The sequence below is a fragment of the Nyctereutes procyonoides genome, unplaced genomic scaffold (assembly GCF_905146905.1).
Source record: "Nyctereutes procyonoides isolate TBG_1078 unplaced genomic scaffold, NYPRO_anot_genome, whole genome shotgun sequence".
Lineage (NCBI taxonomy): Eukaryota > Metazoa > Chordata > Mammalia > Carnivora > Canidae > Nyctereutes > Nyctereutes procyonoides.
In genome coordinates, this window is record NW_026575134.1 from 33,998,203 (window position 1) to 34,021,501 (window position 23,299).

General features: G+C 36.0%; 1 protein-coding gene across 7 annotated transcripts in view; it reads right to left on the reverse strand.

The window, feature by feature from the left end:
- Positions 1 to 2,745: 2,745 nt before the first annotated feature.
- Positions 2,746 to 23,299, reverse strand: part of HIPK3 (homeodomain interacting protein kinase 3) — an 89,854-nt gene continuing 69,300 nt past the window's right edge. For 3 of the 7 annotated variants that reach the window (XM_055300905.1, XM_055300907.1, XM_055300908.1), the window contains exons 4-17: positions 19,506 to 19,625; positions 18,806 to 18,892; positions 17,860 to 18,044; positions 16,387 to 16,546; positions 15,882 to 16,005; positions 11,679 to 11,800; positions 11,296 to 11,423; positions 11,036 to 11,197; positions 10,817 to 10,879; positions 10,248 to 10,544; positions 9,806 to 9,946; positions 7,899 to 8,134; positions 7,486 to 7,613; positions 2,746 to 6,650 (exon numbers count right to left, since the gene is read on the reverse strand). In XM_055300905.1, the coding sequence (XP_055156880.1) occupies positions 6,174 to 6,650; positions 7,486 to 7,613; positions 7,899 to 8,134; positions 9,806 to 9,946; positions 10,248 to 10,544; positions 10,817 to 10,879; positions 11,036 to 11,197; positions 11,296 to 11,423; positions 11,679 to 11,800; positions 15,882 to 16,005; positions 16,387 to 16,546; positions 17,860 to 18,044; positions 18,806 to 18,892; positions 19,506 to 19,625 (2,430 nt within the window). In that variant the 3' untranslated portion in view covers positions 2,746 to 6,173. The remainder of the gene's footprint in view (positions 6,651 to 7,485; positions 7,614 to 7,898; positions 8,135 to 9,805; positions 9,947 to 10,247; positions 10,545 to 10,816; positions 10,880 to 11,035; positions 11,198 to 11,295; positions 11,424 to 11,678; positions 11,801 to 15,881; positions 16,006 to 16,386; positions 16,547 to 17,859; positions 18,045 to 18,805; positions 18,893 to 19,505; positions 19,626 to 23,299) is intronic. The other 4 variants (XM_055300909.1, XM_055300912.1, XM_055300910.1 and 1 more) reach the window with 4 other exon arrangements.

The window sequence follows — 23,299 nt, forward strand, 5'->3', positions numbered from 1 at the left end:
CTTTATCAAAATTCAAAACCCATGCTCTTCCAAACACCCTGTAAAGAAAATGAAAGGACAAGTCACAACCTGGGAGAAAATGTTTGTAACACAAACAACTTGATAAGGGACTTGTATCTACCTTCTGTCATCTGAACTATTTCCCATCTGGTCTTCCAGCTTCCACCCGGACCCCCCCCAAACCCCCATCTGTCTGCTTAAAACCCTCCCCCCGTGTCCCATAATGTGGGACTTTAAATCTAGACTCTTCTTTGGCAAAGCCTGCATGCCCACCGCTCTAGTTACATCCTCTAGCTTCTGCTCCCAATCGCACACTGATTCTCCAGCCCCACGGCCCAGGAAGCTCCTTCCTGAGTTCAAGGCCCATTGCCCTCGCTGCTCCCTCCACCGGATACTCTTGCCTGCGTAGCCGATTAGCATCCTCCTTGTCACAACCCAATGGTCACCTTCTCACTGAGGTATCCCCTGGCCTACCCCGTCCAGCTCCTTCATCAGTATTCCCTGTTTATTCCATTTATCCTAACCCAGTGTATTTGCTTGAAATCTTTCCCTCCCGCTAATAGGAAAGAAAGATTTAGAAGAATGAAAGAACCTTCTACTTTGTCCACTGATATATACAACATACTACATGGTACTTGAAACATGGTAGGTAGATGCATCCTAAGTATCATGGAATGACTCATGAATACCTACTGTGTGCCAGCCACTGTGCTAAGTCCTGGCCGAATGGTTTAATCATGCTGCTTAAAGACCTTTTTTTTTTTTTTTTCATCTCTTTGGAAAACAATTTTTTTTTTTTTATTCCTTGATCCATTTAAAATGGCTGAGTACTTCTTGGTACAGGTATCCCCCACTTTTCAAAAGTTTGGATTGTGGCACTTTGATTTCAAGAAAGACCTGTATCAGTTCCAGTTTCTGCCAACTGAAAGAAATCTGAAGAGGATTTCAGTTTTTATGAAGAGGCAAAAAGTGAAAAGTGTCCGGCAGCATTGGACTTGCAGAAAGCCGTTCGAGAGGCAGCGCACCCAGACCAGAGGGCAGCCCCACCACGCTCCTTCCTGGGGTACTATGCTCAGCCTCCCAGCGTCAAGCAGCCAGAGCTTTGAACTCTGTAGACAATCTGTGCTTTATCTCCATTTATTTTGTACAGCTGTGTCCTAAGGGATCCGAAAAACCTGAGAGCTTATTTTTTGGGTCTGGGAAAGCTCAAAATTTTTTCTATAAAAACTCATGTTCATTGCTTCTTTACACCACTTTGGCTTACAAAATGGTTTCCTAAGAATGCCCTACTCACGGATAGTGGAGAAACTTGAATTCTCAAGATGCCAATTTACTCTACTTTCAAGTAAATTGCAAAATCTGGATCTCATCTATTTGTAGGATCAGTGCTTTGGGCTAACTGAAAATCTTCACATTACTTTGAGTAACTCACACCCACAAGAATGACTAAAATGAAAGAAAAAATATATGTGAGGAACATAAAGTAACTGGAACTCTCATATTACTGGTATTGGGTGTAAATTGAATTTAACCACTTTGGAATATTGTTTTAGTATCTAGTAATGTGGAACATATGTACACCCTATGACCCAGCCCCATACCTGCGTATATACCCAAAGGAAATGCTACAGGTGTTTTCCAAAAGAGATGAACAAAAACACCAAACAAATGATTGTATATGCACACAGAAGACAATACAGCAATGGGAGTAAGTGAGCCACTGCTACATACGAGTGTGTCTTTCAGACAAAATGTCGAACATATGAAGCCAGACACAAAAGTGCGTGTTATATACTTCAATTAAAAGTTTGCTGAGAGATTATTTATTCTCACTGGCGTGTTCTGTTAGAATGCTCTCCAAAAACCTCTCCTACTGATGTTCCTCTAAAGTTAATCCTTGAAGTATGGGATGGTATTTGAGGACGTAACTTAAATTGGCCTGCTACAACTACATTCTATTGAGGTATCATGTTTACCTTTTTTTTTGGGGGGGGGGGGAGTGATGGGAGCAGGGAGAGGCAGAGGGGAAGAATCTTTGGCAGGTTCCACGCCCAGCACAGGGCCCAACACAGGGCTTGATCTCACGACCCTGAAATCATGACCTTAGTTGAAATCAAGAGTCAGATGCTTAACCCACTGAGCCACTCAGGTGCCCGCTTTAAGTCTCATGTTTTTTTCTTAACAATACATGTGAATTCCATACTCTTTATTCATGCATATTCAACAGAAATATTTGCCTCAAAAAACAGTCAAGGAAACAATATTCAAGTGAAAGGCCCTGGTTATCTTGTGGGTGGAGTCCTTCTGGAACACTGCCTCAGGCCTTGGTTTTAAAGGAGGGTTGCCTGGGTGGCTCAGCGAGCTCCACATCCAGCTCCATGCCCAGCAGGGAATCTGCTGGAGACTGTCCCTCTGCCTGTCCCCCCTCATGCGCACACTCTCTCAAATAAATATTTAAAAAACAAAACAAAACAAAACAAAAAGAACTGGTGGAAAGTAGATTAGTTATGGTTAGACAACCTGGTTCGTAGATCAGATTCACCACTCAGCGCTGGGACTCTGGACAACTTACCTAAATATTTTGAACCTATTTCTTCATTTATACAATGGGGAAGATAATAATGCCATCTCACAGTGGTTTTGAGAATTAAATGAGATGGTGTAAGTTATGTACTAAGTGTTACTAACCTCCTTCCTTCCCTCCCCTGTAAGCAGTACGGGGGTAGAAAAAAAGTCAACAAGCTGTTTGCTGCAATATATATATTTTAATTCAAAGTGAATCGACAGTAATACACCATAAATTCTTATTTTGACACTCACCAAAATAGTCACCTGGAAAACCCGCTTTTTGTGACAAAGTACAGAAGGCTTGGTCACATTTAAATCACTGAGAACTAGAGAGAAATACTAGCGCAAACCGTAATAGACATTACATCCATAAAAATTTTCCCAGTCCTTATTGTAATATTGCACAGTGCAATTGCTACATGGCAAACTAGTGTAGCATAGAAGTAAAAGCAAAAACAAACCAAAGAAAGAAAGCCACAAGTCTAAAATTGTTAAACAGTTAACAGTTCAAACTTAGTAATCAAATCTATATCATTGGGTTCATTAAAACAAATCTTCCTACACCTTGCAGTGTATGATTTAACTTTTACTTAACACAAACCAAGATTAAAATTAGTAGTAGAGATTCAAAAGTGAAAAGGCTTTGCTACTACAGTAACATATTTAAACACCCTGAAGGAAAAGAAAAGTAAATATCAGGGTATTTGGTTAAAAGAAAAAACACAATAATTTGCAAATTAAAATAGTATGCAAATATGCAACTTGGAAGTCATGCAGTGTTTTATTTAAGAAAGCAGTAAAACCAAAGAAAACTGGTAAAATGGTTTTAAAGAGGGTATAAATCCAAATTCTCTCGTCAATGTTAAATTTAGATGTTAGCAGGATTGACATTTTTAATTTTTAAAACACATTTAAAAGCCCATGATTGGAATCAGTTAAGAGCAATGTACTCAACTAGGGTATGCCTTTATCAAACTTTACTATTATGAAAACATTTACTATCCATTTAACAAGACCATCTGAGTCTTGGTACTGAAATACAGAAAATACGACATTTCAGGGTAGTAAACGTGGCCCTGAATGACAATAAAACTGCGCCAGTTTTGTACCTGTCATACAAACAGAAATCGATCCTTTGCACTTGGTGTTTCTGAAACATCCGCTGCCAGCATTGATTCTTTTCTGAGTGAGCAGATACCAGTGATCTGCTGGACCATATAAATAAAATTAATAAGCTGTGGAGGGCAGCAAGTTTACTTAAATAGTGACTCCATAAATTTGCCATCTGTAAATAATCTTTTAAATTAATCTTAGGCTACTCGTTTTTTTTTCTGTGTAATATATATATGTATATATATTTCTATTTATATAAAATGCATAGAATTGATTACTAAAAACACTGAAACTTGTGGGGAAAATTAAGTCCTTCATTTTCAGTGTGACTAAAAATGTACTGCTGGTTTTTATTTTATGATCTAATACTGTAATTTTTAAAATCAATTTCAGGCACATTTATTTCATTGATGATTATTAAATAAAACACTGCTTGTGTTAATGGAGTAAAGAAAAGTTTATCCATTATTAGCTTATTGTCAACGCTGCATTAGAGCTGTACTAGTGGTATGCAATCCATTTATCAAAGAAATGCTGTAAATCCAAAACATTTGGAGAGTTTTATACTCAAATGCTTTGTACTGTTTATTCCAGTAAATGCTGTAAGATTATATTCCAGATTTTTAAGGAAAAAAAAGTTAAGTCAAGCCTGCAAGATACAGCTTTCTCAAGTGTCTACAATGCCAGTATGAAAATAAAAAATTAAGTTACATTGATAAATCCAAGTTTTTTATATGCAGTGATGAGCACAAACATTAATAGAGATAAAATACTGATGCAAATAACACACCCCAAAATAACATATGCAATTATTTTCCATCATTTACAATACAGTAGTTACAATGACACTCCAAACAGAAAAGCAAAGTAAAAAAATCAAACCCCAACTTCTATTTCATGTAATTAGACTTATACAGAAATTAGAAGGCTAAATAACAACTAGTTAATCACCTAATTTCACAGCTATCTGAAGTGGCAATCGTTATATAGCAGCTTATCTATGATACATTCAAGATAAATGATACAATTTATTACTTGCCCATAAGCTAAAACAGCCTGTTTAATACCTTTCCTTAAGTTCCACCTCTACACTACAATATACTTGAGGTCTATGCAAAAAAGTAGCTACCTTTTATATAGGAAATGGATGATTAAGTCTTTGGTGCTGTAAAAGCAACTTCATTTAAACATAACCACCATCACCACCAAAAAAAGAAGGAAAAAAAGGGAAAAAACCCAAGACACACTTCCTAGGAAAGAAAAAGCATGTAATTTCTGTCCCTGACGGAATGTATTAAATAAGCAAACACCACCAACAAGCAAAACAAGTACTACAATGTAAAAATATTAAAAAAAAACCCTCTCACATGCATAAATGAAAAATTGCACACAAAGAACTCACATCTTTTCAAGCTTCAATAGTAAATATTCTGCTACTATTTATTAAATACTGCATGGTTTGCCCAAGCTAAGATGAAACCACATCATGAATCAATGAGCATTTTGCATTTTCTTTCATTACCTACTCAAAGTCATGCCTACTGCACCTCTAAACATTTTAGCAAACACTCCCAAAATAAACTTAGATTGTATTGCAGTTTCACTTAACAGTATATAAAATGCTGTGTTGTGACAGATATCAACTATCCATTAGATACTGAATCAATTTTTCTTAAGCACTACTAACTGCTTGCTTTTCTTGAAGCTAGATCATTCTGAAAAATCAGACAGCAGAATTCAGCTATAGCAAACATGCTGCCCTCTTAGTAAGGAAAAAACAGCTACGACCTGAAATCATACCACACAAAACTCAAAATGAACATTACTCTATCAAAAGAAAACTAAAGAGTAGATCTGAATTTTAAGTGCTGCAGTCCTCAACATTTATATATAGGTAATAACATTAACAACCTCAAATATTTAAGGCACTATGTGTGGGAACGGTTTACAATGCAGCTGAGATTATTGGAACAACATTTAAGAGCAAAGTCTAGGCAACATTTTGCCCATGCAAAGACACATGCAAATGTAAAGAACGATAGCTCAATTTCTTAGGTAAGTGACCCAACATTTATACACTAAGACACAGATAATACAATTCACTTGTATGCTGTAATTCTGACGTATGTGCATCTGTTGCTCTAAGTCTGTACACAGAATGGCTTCCCAAATGTGGATGTGTCTTGCACTAGTTAGAAGGCAATTTTATAAAAAATAGCAGGAGCAAAACTGGACTTCTGCTCCCGTAAGTCACCTGTCTAGAGTTACTACATAAGAAGATAACATGACCAAAGACAAGTTATACCAAATGTGCAAAACACATTAAAAGTGAATTTTTTTTAAAGCTCAAAGTTGTTTAAATTGCACCCAAGTCTACATGATTCAAAAATAATTTTCTTGTGCCATGGCTAATATTTATTAAATACCATGTTTTTATTTTTAATCAAATGTTTATATCATTGAGCTTCCTCAATATACTCTTTTTTGAGTTTTCACATATATGGATACTGGCTGAGTTTTGTTGGACTCAATGGAAATCCAGTATATGCAGGTGATGCTGCAATGTAAGAATGTGGTGGGAAGATTGGTTTGTACTGAGTCTGATGAATGGTTGGGGATGGTAATAGACGGGGATTTATGCCCACTGGGACTTGGTGAACTATGCCACTGGGATGAGAGATATTGTAAGTCGGATGCTGTAACATAGGTCTTGAGGTACATGGAGAGGCTAAGAGGTGGGCCACTGGTGCAGCACTACTGAGGGTAGCTGATGATGGGTATGGAAGTAGAGTAGGCTGTCCTCCAAGATGCGCACTTCCAGCCAGATGGGCATGCACGGCTGTGTGATTGGGACTTCCATGGGAAAGAGTGAATGGATTACTGGTAACACTAGTAGGTATATAGGCTTGCTGCCTTCGATGTCCGAAGTTTCCATTCCACTCTTGATGCCCAGATCCAAAGTGCTGAACCTATCCAAAAACGCAAACAAAGACAGAATATATATTTTATCAGTTAAAAAGCAAGGAAGAAAGGGAAATTACAAGACACTCTGTAAGTGATAATCCAGAGGATCGCTCAGGTCTCCACTTCTACTAAGCACAGAGAAGAGTAAAATATCAATTTATACATATTAATATAAAACATTTTAATATTTATTGCTATCTGTTGTGATAATATTAGCATTGCCACTACCACTGCTAGCAATATCACTATCATCTTCCCATCACTACTAATCACTACCACTTGTGGAACACTTACTTTATGTATGGCTAATACAGTACATATCTGACATTACTTAATTCCAAAATGACCCTCTGCTATTATTCCCATTAACTGTGTTCCACATTTGTAGAAGAGACCTGGCCAAGGTAATATACATACTACCTGGCAAAGCCAGGATTTGAACACGGGTCTGATTCCAATACCTATTATCTTTTCTTTCCCAAAGTGAAACACAACTGCTGAGCATAGCACTGACCAGGTGGAAAGTACTCAATAAGATATGACTGTAACCACAACTAACACAACAGACGCAGCCATCAATCCATTACTCAATCCATTCTGAGTGGAAAGACACACGAAAAAAATTGTTTAAGAGAATCTAGAAGCCTAATCTTTCTGAAGAATTCAGGTTCTATGGATAATCTGCCTCATTATCCTATTATGAGGCCAATTTCTCTTTAGTCACATGGGATGATGAAAAGGCATACATTTTTCAAGACTGTGTAGTTTCAGAATCTTTTTTCCCTCCAAATGAAACCCTGCTGATTTTGAACCCAAAGACTAACAGCTTCACAAACATACCTGACTGAAGTTCAAATGCTGCTGCTGGAATGCTGATGTCAGTTTCTGCTGACGATTACCCACCGTGGAAGGCTGGTTTAATCTCCCGGGAGCGGATCGGCCTTTTATCAATGGCTGGCATATAGAATCTGGCAACGAATAAAACATTAGACAACTGATGCTTTTCCCCTTCTTATATTAAAGTTAGAAAGGTCTTCAGATATTTTACACAGTACTGATCTGACAATCTTAAAATTAAATACAGAAAAGATATCTCATGCACCGAATGATAATAGAAAAGATTTCCTTTCTGTGACAGATTTGGCAGGATCAATTGGAAATTCAGAGATGACTGTGGCAATGTTGTTCTCTAAGGTTCCCAAATTAAGAATTTTTAAAGGGATAATCAGGGAAATAGGGCAGACTCAGTTTACCTGTGTTTGACATATGCTCATCGGCATTTAATCCATTCTCTAGTCCCATTGGTGGCACCACAACAGTACAAACAGCTGGTTTGGTTTCTGTGTTGGCAGAGGTTACCAGTTCTGTGTTTTGGTGAGCGTCCTCCACAAAGCTGCTCTCTGCAAAGGGACTGTCATGTCCGGAAGAGTCTGATGTTGGAGAGCCATCCACAGTATCACAGCCACTTTCCTGTTCTTCATCTGACATACTACAACAAAGTATTTTTATGAAGATTATGTTTTTCAACATTACATCTATAGTTAAGTACTATCCAGGCTCTAGTAAATTAATGAGAATCATATTCAGTTATTCATATCAATTATAACTGCTACCCTGCCCAATAACATTTTTTTCATAGACTTTCTAAACACTCGTATTAGTTCTCTACTCAGACTGTTAACCCTAATTCTATCCTGTTTACGTACATCATTCTGGCACTTACATTTTCTCTCCTTGCCTTTTCCACTTGATTATTAGTAGTTCATAAAATTCTACTTCATAAATTCCTGAGAATCTCATCAAGAGACTATAAAACATGCATTATTCTGGATAATTTAAACAAAATGTAAAAAACATAGAATCACGTGAGACCTGGATATTTCAGTCTAAATTCTAATGTTAGGATTCATACCTGTAGTGGTAATTGGGGTCCTTTTAACTAAGCGGCTATCTGAAAGGTCCTTCCCATCTCTCCAAGGGCCTACCCAGAGTCCCGTATTTCCCTTCTCTTCCGGGCTCCCTCAGACTATGATAATCTCTCCCCTCTTGGAATTCCTACAGCACTTATAGTCTCTTTTTTTGTTTTTTAAGATATTATTTATTTATTCATGAGAGACACACAAAAAGAGAGGCAGAGACATAGGCAGAGAGAGGAGAGGCAGGCTCCACGCAGGGAGCCTGATGCGGGACTTGATCCCTGGACTCCAGGATCACACCCTGAGTCAAAGGCAGACACTCAACCACTGAGCCATCCAGGTGTCCCTGACTTATGGTCTGTTTTAGTCATTCATTTCATACTTAACAATTTGAAACATCTCTTTTTATCTATCTATCAAATTTATATATATATATATATAAATATATATATATATATTTAGTCACATATATATATAAACTGCCAAACCATATTATAAGCAATTTGCAAAAAGACATGTTAAAACTTCTTTACATCTTCCAAAGTATTCAATACCATGTTTCCTGACTAAGGAAAAAAAGAGAAAACAAATATATAAAATTAAGACAAAGGTTTTTCAAATTTTGTTTCCACTAAAAAAAGAATTTCTAAAAATTGAGATCAAACATGTTTCACTGAGATCTTCATGGCTTATCTCTTAATGTGTTGGTATATCATGCTGGTGAGGAAAGGCTCACTACTTTAGTGGCAATGCATGTCCCTGGCCAAAAAAAAAAAAAAGAGTAGGAAAGGAAATAAGGATAAAACCATACAAATCAATCACCAATGAGAGAAAAAAAAATCATATTGGATACTTTACTGACAGTGGGTTACTACTTTATTATGCAAAAAATTCCTCTTTTATTCTGCTTAAATGTTTATTTTGCTATATGTTCTTATTCTAAATTTAAGTAATAATTCTAGTCTACGGAGAAGTTGACATGGCTTTTTCTAGCCTCTCAAAAACAAATGCTTCTTTAAACATCATTTATTAGAACCTCAATTTTCCTACTTAGATGTGTTCTACAAACAAAAAATATTACTTAAAACCAACTTTCTTTAAAAAAGCGATTTTGTTAAATTGTGTCCAAGAAGAGAAGCCACTGTGTTAAGTTGACAGTACTTATTAACATAACCAATAAAAGAAATCACAGGTTTTTTAGTAGACCTAATATTTATGGCATACTACCACTGAAAGTCCTTTACCTGTTCGGTCTCTTGCAAGGGGATGGGCTGGACTGCCCTGAGGAGCTGGTGCTCAGAGTACTATCAGGACTACTTAATGAACACATCCGATCTATATTCAAAGTGCTCTGGCAAGCTTCACAATCCAAACTATCTTTACATCTAGTGAAAGAGGGATGGGAAAAACGGGTCAAAAATGAGAAGTAGCCAAAATTTACATTATTTATTTAATGAAGGCTGGGAAGCAGTTCAGAGTGACCTACATTGACAAAAAAACTAAAAGCTTACTAATACAGAAGAAATGTGATAATCATCATGTTAATTGCTATTCAGGATGTTTACTCCAAAGGACACTGAGAGACCAGGGGTTAAGTCCCAGAAAGTTTTTTTCTCAGCACACCAGAGGGCGCCATCACTATTTAAGGATACAGTATAAACACAAGGAACTGCTTTTGGCACTTACTCTCTGAGTGAGTGTCTCTGCGACGTCTCCTCCTCATCCGTGTCACTGCTAATAGTAATCACACTCACTGCAGGGCTTGGGGAGTCAGCAATGATGATGGTTTGCCGCTGTTTGTCTGAAACTGATGAATCAGAGTCCTGCTGGACAGATGTTTCACAACAATCTCTTGCCCCTCCTTCTGAGTTATGATTGTCCTGTGTTTCTATACAACGTACTTCCTCGACATCTTTCCCATTTACTATCTTTGGAGAAATAAATGTTGAATGAGGGACATTCGTATTCTGCAACGAATTACTCCTGTAATTAAAGGAATAATGTGTCATTTCTATAATCAAAAAAAAAAATGTACCTAACATTTTCCTAAGATACCTAGTTAAAATGAACAACACGAAGCTTCATTTGTTCAAGATCATGTATATCATATGCTAACATATAGATCATTTCATAAATATCTCTAGAAATATCAGTGTAGATTGCAGTTACATACATTAAAATTGGTAAATGTGATATCTGAATGTCGAAAATTATATGTAGATAACAAATCAAAAGGGCAATAAAGACAATCTTACCAACTGAAAGCATTTATTTCCTCTCTTCCTGGCTCCCATTCCATTAGTTTTACCAAAATACCTCTGAGAAATTGAGAAGGGAGCTGGCTTAGTGTTTGTAACAAAGCTATCATAGAGGTCATTTTGAATAAAACAGAGTGACCCTTTAGTGTACATGCAAAATTTACTTTAAAGATTATTTTTCAAAATGCAGAGGAAAGTTAAAACATTGATACCAACCTGTTCTGGCACAGTTTATTTTTCTTTGCAGTGGCAGGCTGAGGCCAGACGACATGTGCAATGCCCACACTAATTGGCTGCGGGGCTGATAAAGTTATCTGATTGGTTAGAAGAGGTTGTGGCATCACTGAGCTATAATGATTACTGTGTGAAATCATTTTCCTAGGGAGAAAGTTTAGGGGGAAAAAAAAACTGAATCCCTTCTAAACCAAGATCTATTTTGCAAACTTCACAAACAAGTATTTTTGTTTTTAACTTACCCCCAGTCTCCAAGCCTTTGTGAACCAGCCACCCCCTCAGAAGTTAATGCAGTAGTAGCAGGAGCCATGGGTGTTACCTGCTGCCAGGCAGGTACGAGCATCTGCTGTGTCCTGCCAGACCACGTCTGCTACCGCAAAAGCAAAAGAAAAGCTAGTAAGTTACAAGTAATTCATCATTACTACCCCTTAAGATCAAAAATATATTAAAGTGACAATCATTAATAACTGTAAAAGTTAAGGCCAGTAACTACAAAAGATCGAATTCCCATCCAGATCATTTTTACTATTTCTCAACAGCACAGGCTTTTGATCATGTGGATCAGTGCCCTTACTGGAGTATAAGGAGGACAGCACATATGCAAAAATAATTTTTTATTACCAACCTGAGAAAGAACTCCTGGTCGGATCTGTAGTGGCTGTACAGCTGGGGCCTGCGTTACAAGTGGAACTGTATTATCTACTCTTATTGAATAACTAGTGGGTTTACCATGTGTTGCAGGAATACCTGTGAAAAAGGAAAAAAAAAAGGTTCTTTAATCAAAACTATTTCTGAGTTAACTTACAAAGCTCTTTTAAAATTCAGGGTGCCTGGGTGGCTCAGTCTAAGGTTAAGTATCCGCCTTTGGCAGGAATCAAGACTCTCATCGACCTCCTTGTTCAGTAGGGAGCCTGCCTGCTGCTCCCCCTCTGTCAAATAAATAAAATCTTAAATTAAAAAAAAAACTGTTAGTTTATAAGAATTGCCAAAATTCTGATTAGGATTTTAAAACCATCTTCTACATAAAAATGTTCATGACACTAACAAAGCACAATCTATTAGGAAAGTGAGGTTCTTTCTATCTACACTTGGTACATCATTCCAAAAATTGATATAAAGCTAACTCCTGCTGCTGCTTCAAAATGCATACCACCATGTTGAATCATTTATTTGTCTTGAAACTTCCCATTCCTTTTAAAGTTTGCTATTCTAGCTTTATTTCCTTTTCAAATAGTTTTGTCACTATGAAGAAAGACATGGAAAAGTGACTCTAGCCCAACATCCTGATCTTCTAGTAGGTAAATGTTCATTATTTCATATAAACTTATCTGTGCTTAGTATTCTCTTCTTAAAAACTAAGAGGATTAAAAAAAAAAAAAACTAACAGGATCTTACACTTTTGGCACCAAAGGGGGAATGTTATAACTTCACACTTCAATGGCCATGGTGATGGTTTACATGATTCAAGAAAATTCAGGGATGACACACTCATTCCAACTTCCAAAGGAAAAGCAAAAACAACTTATTATGCCTAATATGATGATACACCTAAGCTCTGACCAATGAAGCTTACTCTACTAGTATTCCTAGTAGAAAGCTGCTAGAACTCCAGGACAAACATGTTTCACTTTGCTTACCCACTAGGAAAATTAGAAAGCAGGCCTGCCAGTCATGTTAATCCTGTTAAGTGATCTTAGGTGTTTCTGATCAGCCATAGAGAAGAATATTACAATTGTTTTCTTTTAGTATTGAAAAATAACCTTATACTTTCATTGCACAAATATAAGTATTAATCCTGAAGAGAATGTTAATTTTTTTGTGTTTATTTTTCTTCATAGAGGGTTTTATCCTACTACCAGGGCATTCTACCCCCGAGCTCCACCTAAAAAGGGATTAAGTTTAACAAAGACCTATGGATAATTTTTTTAAAACTAACTTTCTTACCCTTCCAAAAAATCATGTCTTGATTGGCAAATTCTCCAAGAAATGGAATATAAGCACACTCAGGTGGTGTAGATATATGGCAGCAATAGACCATCTCATCAGAGAAAAAAGCAGAATTCATTTTGACAAGGATGAAAGAACAGAGCAAATTCTCAAATCCCAACAAAAATTGTGTTGCCCTTAAATTCTCCTCCTAATTGATGCCTTATAATGAGAAGAATTCTCCTATTATCTTCTCTCCTCATGAGGTCTAAATTATTTTTATCAAATTCAATGGTGGTGAAGATTCCAATTTTCTATGGAGTTATTAGGCTAGCTAAAAATGTCACCATTGTTTGATCAGATTTGCTTTAATACCTGCACAGCAGGGCACAAAAGCTTAAAGGTTGTTCTAGTACAACCGGAGAATTTTGTTGGAATGTATTTGATTCTAAAATAGCAGTTTTCATCCAGAGGGGATGAATAAGTAGCTCTTCAGACTGCCAAATAATGTTAAATGCTTGTTTAATATATACTCAAATCTGTTAAATAAAAGCTTGGCTAAGTCTTTCTTAACCTTAAAAAGGTATAAAGTAATGGATATAGTACCTATATATCTATACCTACATGTGTTATGTGTAATACGGAAAATATATGAAATTCATGATGAACCTAGACACTATAACCCAAAATAAAAAAATGTAAAGTGAAGTGGAATAGACATAAAATTTATTTAAAAATACAGACTGTAGTAGTGCCATAACTGCCACCCAACAGCTGCCCAACAACCATTTAAAATGTTTCTTCAGGGCAGCCCCGGTGGCGCAGCGGTTTAGCACCACCTGAAGCCGGGGGTGTGATCCTGGGGATCCGGGATCGAGTCCTGCGTCGAGCTTCCAGCATGGAGCCTGCTTCTCCCTCTGCCTGTGTCTCTGCCTCTCCCTCGCTCTCTCTGAATAAATAAATAAATCTTTAAATAAAATAAAATGTTTCTTCAGAATGGAGTGGTGGCACATTATGAGGGAAAGTGGTAAAAAGACCAAATTGGGATTTTCTACAGAAATACTAATGCAGATTAGAGAGAAAGCTTTCATTTTTAAGTAGATACTATACACTAAGACAAGAAACAACAAATCAACATATTCATAGAGCCTACATGTCCTGCTACAACTATACCTGTTACATAATCTAATAAGTATTTTGCTTTGTCTTACTGTTAATTCTAATTCCAAAATATTGTTCTGGACATTTAACATTAAGGTTAGTGAGTCTGAGAGGATCTCTTTTCCTCTGTTACCCTTATTATGAACGACTCATATAGCTGTTGGCACATGTATAGAAAGGATACTAATCTTTTATTAATTATAGGTACATTCAAAGATAAAAGATTTGTCAGACACCACATTGAATGTTTTAAGAATGATGCCTGTGTTTAGAAATGTGTCTCACAAGCCCCTTAAATTTTGCTAAAAACAGAGGGCAAGCTCTGAAAAAAGAGCTGCTATTCTAAATCCTGATGAGATACCCCACACCGTAGATGAGTGACCCTCAAGCTGACTATGGCACACAGGGGAAAATTATTAGAACTTCAGAATCTGGAGAGCCTGGGTGGCTCAGTGGGTTACATATCTGACTCGGTCTCAGCTCAAGTCTTGATCTCAGGGTCATGAGGTCAAGCCCCTACTGGGCTCCACGTTGGGCATGGAGCCTACTTAAACATAAAAGAACTTAAGAATCTATTTATTAGTACAGAGTAAAAAGTCATCCAAGTGAAAATGCATCAGTCAAGACCCCACTTATATGATAACTGATTTAAAAATAAAAAAGCACCAGTGTTGGGCACTCAAGTATTTGGTAGAAGTAAAAGGTCTCCCACTCACTACCAAGTAGTACACGTCAGCCACGCTTCTTTGGGGTCACTGGGGGATTCCGTGCTGATGAACCTCTTGCTTTAAGATAGAACTAGATTAAAGCCTAGAGGGACAAAATGCTAGGGAAGGATCTGGAAAATCACATTTTATTCTCGTTCCAGCTGGAACATTTGCTGCTACTGTCCTTTCAGGACCACTAACAAATTCCCTGGTTCGAGAATTTACAGGGTCTTCCAAGACATTCTGCCGCTCGTCTCACTTGAGACTTTGATTTGCTTTTTATCTAAATAAGGGACATACTCTGGGCAGCCCGTGTGGCTCAGCGGTTTAGCGCCGCCTTCAGCCCAGGGTGTGATCCTGGAGAACCGGGATGGAGTCCCACGTCAGGCTCCCTGCATGGAGCCTGCTTCTCCCTCTGCCTGTGTCTCTGCCTCTCTCTGTGTCTCTCATGAATAAATAAACAAAATCTTTAATAGATAGATAGATAGATAGATAGATAGATAGATAGATAGATAGATAGATGATAGATAGATAGATGATAGATAAGGGACATAATCTAATTGAGTCAAAATCGATCTCTCTCTTTTTGAAACCCAAAGTATGAGCAAAGAACAAGACTGTAAGATTTGGGGATGAAATTCCTTTGACCAAAAGTTCTCAAGTCACTTTACTATCTAGTAAGAAAGGGCAGATAAAAAGGTACTTATCTAAACCTCTGGGGCTGTGATAACCACAAATGGACAACCCACAGCTTTCCAAGCTCGTTAATTTCCAACAAGGTGTTTCATAGTGCTAGGCTCTACAGGAAATATAATTATCATATGACCTATTTTGTTGGTGATGATTATTTACGGTGGAGCTCCAGTCAAGGGAGGAGTGCCACTGGTCTAAGGGCTACCGGCCATCTTATTTTAAATTCAAAAGTAGTGCTAAATGTATCAAAAAGTATGCAACATATTTAATTAATAGATGCCTAAATTTGTTTGAAAATAATGTATGCCTAAATTCAAAGTGTAATGTAAATCAAAGAGTACCTTGAATAGCTGGGGGACAGATAATCAGAGTCTGCTGAAAAGCATCACCACAACCAAAATGAGCAGTTCCAGCCTGCAGAGGAATTCCATGGTGCACCACTGAATGAGCAGACGTGGTTAATGCCTGAAAGGACCAGCACAGGTGGCATTACCCTAAGCAGCCTTCTAAGTGTTACACGCATGCTTTACAAATACAATTCAAATATACTTCTTGAAAACATAATTCTATGATAAAAATAGACCCAGGAACAGATTTTACTCTACTTTTCGTTGAACTGCTGCACAAAAAAGGCAGGTAGAGGATACTGACACAGTAAAAGGTGATAGGAAATAAATGAACTTCAGCAGATATGCTCCAATTGTTACTCTGAAATATCTGAAAATTTCACAAGATAACCACAATGAGACCCTCACCAGCATGTGACTTCTAACTGCTGACACCACAAAAGCAAAATGAGCAATTATAAAAAAGAAGTATAAGTTATTAAATACTTTAAGTTCTTACCTGATTTCTTAATGTGCCAATTTTAGTAAAATTTGCTGTCAGATTAGCAGTATTGCCTGAAGCAACTGATCTTAAAAGTGAAGTTTTATTATGATTATTTGTGTCACATGAATTTGGGTGGGACTTACAAATATCCATAATATGAAAACAGGACTTTACACTGCAAAATAAGGGAAAGGTAATTGTAATATTATCTAAATGTTTAGAGCAGTTTAAAATTTAAATTTCCAAAAGAAAAAAATTCTGATTTGAGTTTAATCTGCATATTTCCAATACTACTTCTACCAGAAAAACCTACAAAAGATTGAATTTTAAAGCAAGTGAAAGTATGTCTTATATCTGCAATATTTTCTAAGACCTAGTAGAAAGTATACTAAGCAATAGTAAGCATTTTTTGACTAGTACACTATTATTTTGACCCCTGCCCTAAATAATTTTTCCTAAATTTCTAGATCTCTACATTCCTAAACTACTGGTATAAAATATACAGTTATCGTGTTATTTTCAAAGTGCTTATAATATGGAAATCATTGGATATTTTTAACTATTGGGGAGGGAGGTGGGGAGAATAGTTGAGATTTATAAAAATACCAATTTTAAGGATAATCTACAATGTAAACTGGTATGTCCCTATACTTTCTTCAGTCATCTGAAAATATTAGTATCAGTCATTAAATAATATTAAGTTATATTAATACATAAAAATATTTTTAAATATTTAAATATTAAAAGAAAAGGTGTGGGGCTCAAAGAATCCATAAGATTTGTCTAAGGTAACTCTGATAAGACCTTCTCAATTTCAACAAATATTTTTCTCCACTAACCCATAAAAACCTTCCTTTCCTTCCACAACACAAAGAAGGTGTGGGCAGGAAAAGCAAATGGTATGGGAAGAAATTAAAGACAGAGTTTGCAGGGCTCAAAAAAGAGTGGAAAACTGTTAACACTTTCTTTTATTATATATATATATAATAATATATATAATATACATAATATAATATGTATATATATGTATATATGTATATATATGCCTAGTTATACATATATATATTATATATATGTATATATATATGCCTAGTTATATGGTAAGAATGTCCTATAAAACATAATATAATATGTATATATATATATGCCTAGTTATATGGTAAGAATGTCCTATAAAACATAATATAATATGTATATATATATGCCTAGTTATTATGGTAAGAATGTCCTATAAAAACAAAATCACTCAGTCATTTCAGTACAGTATTTTGGGAAAAGAACATTAGACTGCAACTCAGATTTATTTTCTGGTACTATGCTGTCACTTACTAGCCTATGTGAATTTGACCAAGTTAGCTTGACCTCTTTTGACTCAGTTTACTTTACACTGAATAAATATATTGAATCATCTCTTTAACACACTAATTTTCTATAGATTCTTAGTATTATTTCTCTAGATCATTTTTAAAAGATTGTAAAGTAACATACTGGTTGCTATGAGGGAAGTCTAGAAGATGTTTCATATTAACAAAAGGATGGTTCAAAGTCTCAGCTGGAGTAATTCTTAAATCTGCATCAATCAGCAACATTTTCTTCAAAAGACTAACAAATTCTCTTCTATCAGCTTTCTCAGCCAAAAGATCACTTCCTTCCAAATCCATCACTGTGTTCACCTACAAAATCAAATTTCAAGTTGTCAGAAAAATAAATAAGCCACAGAAGGAAATATATATTAAAGATTCACAGTTTAAAAAAAAAAAAATAGGGGATCCCTGGGTGGCTCAGCGGTTTGGCGTCTGCCTTTGGCCCAGGGTGTGATCCTGGAGTCCCAGGATCGAGTCCCGCATTGGGCTCCCGGCATGGAGCCTGCTTCTCCCTCCGCCTGTGTCTCTGCCTCTCTCCTCTCTCTCTCTCTCTCTCTCTCTCTCTCTATCTATCTATCTATATATATCATAAATAATCTTAAAAACAAAGAATTACAAAAATATATAAATAATAAAAAAAATACCTCAACATAGGAAAGAACAGAGAACTACACTTATTTTGAAACAAGAGTGAATAACTGAGTTTAACAAATTCACAAAATGTTTCAAGGCACCAACTAAGATTCAAAGCAAGGGAAAAAATTTTTAACAAATACCCATTTCTGACAAAAATATAAGGAAAAGAAATTTAGATAGCTAGGATTTTCCCCTCTTAAAGAAAACACTTTTTACTAAAGCATAGGGACGGTACAAATTAAATACTTCATAAAGACAAATGCAATTTAGTTCCTCAGAGGCTGAAATATTAGAATCAGTTTTGTTGGAAAAGCTTAAATCCAGCAAGCACTCTATAGTCATTTAGAAGATGATTAACATGTGGTGGCACCCTTGGCATTTTCAAGTCCATACCATAAGCATAGAAGACTAACAAGCGTGACTGTGATACTTACATGCACTATATCATCCAGACTGTTGAATATGTACTTTCTGGCTTCTTTAGACTTCATTCCTGTCTCTGCTTCATGTTCTTCTAGTGTCTTATTGGATATATCAAAAACAGAAAATAATATATTATTATCCACCATTTGGAAATTCTTTATTCCTTTAGTTCTGGTACATTTAGTCAAATACACTGAATATTCTAAAGTAAAGAATTACAAAAGAATAACTATAAAAAATGTACTTTTTAAAAGTACAAATAATGAGAAGAGTTTGGTTCAGGTGTGTGTGTGTGTGTATAATTAGCTGATTATAAAGCTAATCACTGAGATGATCTACTAATTCCTCAAAAAGCCTAGGAAAAAAAATTAGGTACTTGGGTTATGAAGTAAATGGTGAAATTTAGTCCCTGTCCTATAAAGCTTAATAATGGGAAACTGGGTAGAGAAGATGAAATGCACAACACAAAAATAATTACATATATAAAATTTTAAAATCTATTTAAGAGGAGTTAGTAATTATGTTGCCAGGTTAGAGAATGAGCTAAATTATTCAGGGAAGGGTTTTGTTTTCCCATTAGAAAAGAAGGGAGGGGTCAAAAATGAAAATTCAAAAGAAGAAATATAGTAAACTAAAAATAGGAATGGAGAATATTGTCCACACAAGGCATCTTAGAAAAAATGTTTTTCTAATTTTTTTTTCATGAATTACCTTTAATCTCCAACCAGAATGAGAAATCTCTGTTTCTCTGCAAAAAAATCTTGTGGATTTTGTGCCCACATTTAACAACTGTTCTCCTGGTAAACCTTGAGTCTGAGAAATATATCGAATCTGAAAAATAATTTATAAAAAAGTTAATTTTTTCATGTATAGATACTAACTGAACGCTCATTCTATATCACACACTGAGCTAGATGTTATGTCAAGAATTAAATGACATAGTCTATGCCCTCAAGAAATTCAGTCCAGTGGGAACATACAAGTAACAATTTTAATACAGGGCTCTAAGTACCATAATGAATACACACTTACAGAAAGAGAAGGGACACCTAAAATAACTGTAGTCACATAAGTTCCAGAAGATGTGATGCTCAAGTTGAGTCTAAAAGGACAAGTTTAAAGAGTTCTTTAGCCCTAGAGGAGTGGGGAAAACCTGATTACAATTTATGCTAAGGTTGTACTATCAGAAAATAAGCAAAATCAGGAGAAAATACCTACACATTCAAATCCTGGAAGCAGAGAGGTTCACTTAGTGAAAAATGACAAGAGGTAAAACTGAACTAGCAGGCAGAGGGGCTTTAGGTAAGGGTCAGTAAGGTAAGAAGTTTAATCTGTCCTCTTTCCCTCTATAAGTCCCAAATGCTCCTAGTTTTATCTCTAAATCTGCATCTGAGGATTTCTAGCCCTGGAGCTGCAGATCCAACTGCTGATTGAAACTCTCCACCTGGCTGGACTTCCTCAGGTACCTCAAAGTGAACAGATCTTAAACCGAATTTTCCCTTAAATGTGCTAGTCCTCATGTAATTCCCAGCAACAGATACCAACAACAACCACACAAACCAGAAACCTGAAATTTATATCAGACACATACCTCCCCCTCATCTCTCTCTCCACAACATCCAAAACCCTAACAATTTTACCTCGTTACTACTTTTCTTAACTGTCCCTTCTCTCCATCCCTCTTTCAGGTCTCCTTCAATTCTGAGGTCTACAATTTCATAAGCCTCCAAAGTAGTTTATCTCCCTCCCTAATGATGCCATCCATTCACCCCCAATTCATCATTCACACTGCTAACAAACATTCTGGTAAAACGCAAATTTGTTTCTCCCCTTTATCAAATCACTTTACTGCCTACGGGATCAAATCCAAATCTCCAATGACGGCATTACAGGCCTTTTGGCTTTCTGTCTTCCCGGCTCTTTGCATGGTCCCATCAAGGAGCAGCCCCATCTAGTGCCATGCTAAACTTCTGCATGGTCTAATGTCTCCTTCCTAAACTGCTCTAACTCCTACTTATCGGCGTCCCTCTGCTCTTCCCCACTCAACTTCACCAAATCCTACAACAAACTTTACCATTCCTACCTTAAGACCTAATTCATGAACTTCTCTATAAAGCTATGACTAACCATCTCAAACAGAGGTAATCACTTCCCTCTGCGTTTTCATCACAGCTAAAACATAACCATTTTAATGCATTTATAATACAACATTACCAGTCTTTTTCTCATATCTCTTGAGTCTCCTGACAACAGAAATGTTTATACATGTTTGCATCACCAATTTTACACGTAATGATAACTAAAATCACCACCATACAAATCAATTTCATTTCATTCAAGTGTTTTGGTGCCTTCCTCTCACTCCACATTCCGTAAGTAACAAGAAGAACGGAGTTCTTTTACAGAAAGAGAAACTGAAAAGAACTGAGGGTCCAGTATCTAGATGCTACATCAGAGCCTCTCAGATGGTAGAAAAGATATTCAACAATTCAACAAACATACACAGACCATTTATTATGACATATATGTCAGAGGCTAAAAATATACAGATGAATAAAACATAGTAACAATCTGCAAAAGCATATAATTCAGTAGAACAGATAAACGTATAAGTACATAATACGCAATTAAAGTATAAAACACAGTTATGAAGAAGAAAACAAAGTACTAAAAGAGCACAGAGAATAGGGCAACTAATGTACCTATGAATTTGAGAGGGCACTGAAAACAAAACAAAACAATGGCAACTGATCTTGGGAGTTTCTTTTTGGTCATAATGCCTAACCCATCTTCGGAAGAAAAACTGTTCCATCTATAACCCCTAACGCATGAAGGGACTCAACCTTTGCTTTCTTTGTCCCTGAGTAATGAATGGTGAAAACCTGGCTCAGAAGCAATTAATTCATAAATTCATGTTGTGAACTCAACTAGAAATAAGCTAACAAGCAAATTAGATTTACAATGTCAGGAATATCAAGAAATATCAATCACGGTTGAGGGATGAGCTAAAGAGTTATAAAATGGAGCTGGGGTTTGATGGCCATGCTAACCTAACCAAAGTGAAGAGTGATCAGAAACTCTGGGTAGCCAAGTTAGAAGCAGAACAGAGAAAAGCACCTGAAGAACAGCAAAGTCACACTTAGGATCTGGCACCAAAGTAAAGTTCTATCGATGTCTATATTAATTCCATTAAGTGTTGCTTTGAATCCAAAGCACCTCCAACTCCACATTCCACAAAATCCAATCATATTATAGCCCCATTCTTAGATTTTTGTGACAGTCTACGCTTACATAAAGGAATCTTACTTGAGCCAGCTTATTGAGAGGGTCTCTATGTAACCCAAATAGCCTGATAAAAAGAACTTTAAAGATCCACACCCCCTCTTAACACTCAGGAACTAAAATAGTGAACTTCAGTTTTCTTACATAGGTTATGATTTGAAATTACAAAGTAAAATAACTTGAATGTAAATTCAGACTTTTAGCTATTCTGGATGAGATTCTATCTAAACTCCAACATTTTGCAAGAACAATCAACATTTACCAGTTAATTTCATTCATCCATCCATCCATCCATAAAAATATTATTTAATTCCCTAGAATGTTTTTTATATTTCCCTGGTAGATATAAGTTAAATCCAATATGCAGAACACCTTTAAGACAGTATACCTACAATTAAGACAGGAAAGGATTCAAACATAGTACTAATTCTCTAAACACACCACTCGTTTATGTACAAATGGAAATGAAATGCACATATAAGAAAATATACACATAAGAAAGCCTTAAAAAAAAACAGTGTCTAGTTGTTAGAATTCAAAATTCAAAGAGAAAATCGCCTTGGAATTAAGAAACAGATGATAAAAATGATTAAAGAAGCTAGAACACAACCCCGGAATGGAAGAATTAAAATAATCTGCATATTTGCTCCCGGTAACTCAAATGTGTTTAAGCATAGAATAATTCTAAGTCTGCTGCCTTTCACCTCCTTTGGGAAAAAGAAACCCATTATTGAATTAGAAGGTTAAATAAAGGCTAGATAGAAGACATACCAACAAGAGTAAAGAAAGAGATAATAAGTTACAATATATTTCACAGAAAGTCTTTATTTTTCCAAATTTCCCATGTGCACTTGAAAAGTGTGTATTCTGCAGTTTTACACATAGTATTGGATGTAGTACTCTATGTCTGTGTATTAAGTCAACTTAATCATGGGTTCAAATCTCCTATATACTTACTAATCATTTTTCTATTTTTGATCTATCAATTATTGAAAGAAATATGCTAAAATTTCTAATTATGACTGTGGACTTATATATTTCTCTTTTGGTTCTGTCAACTTTAGATTTATTTTATTTTAAAGTTATTACTATATGTATAAAATATAGAATTGTTATATGTTCACGTTGAACTGAATTTTCCAAAATAATTGGCTAAGCTTCCCCTCTTTATAAATAATGCTGATATATCTGTAATATAAGAATACTTCTGTTGTTAAAAGCAA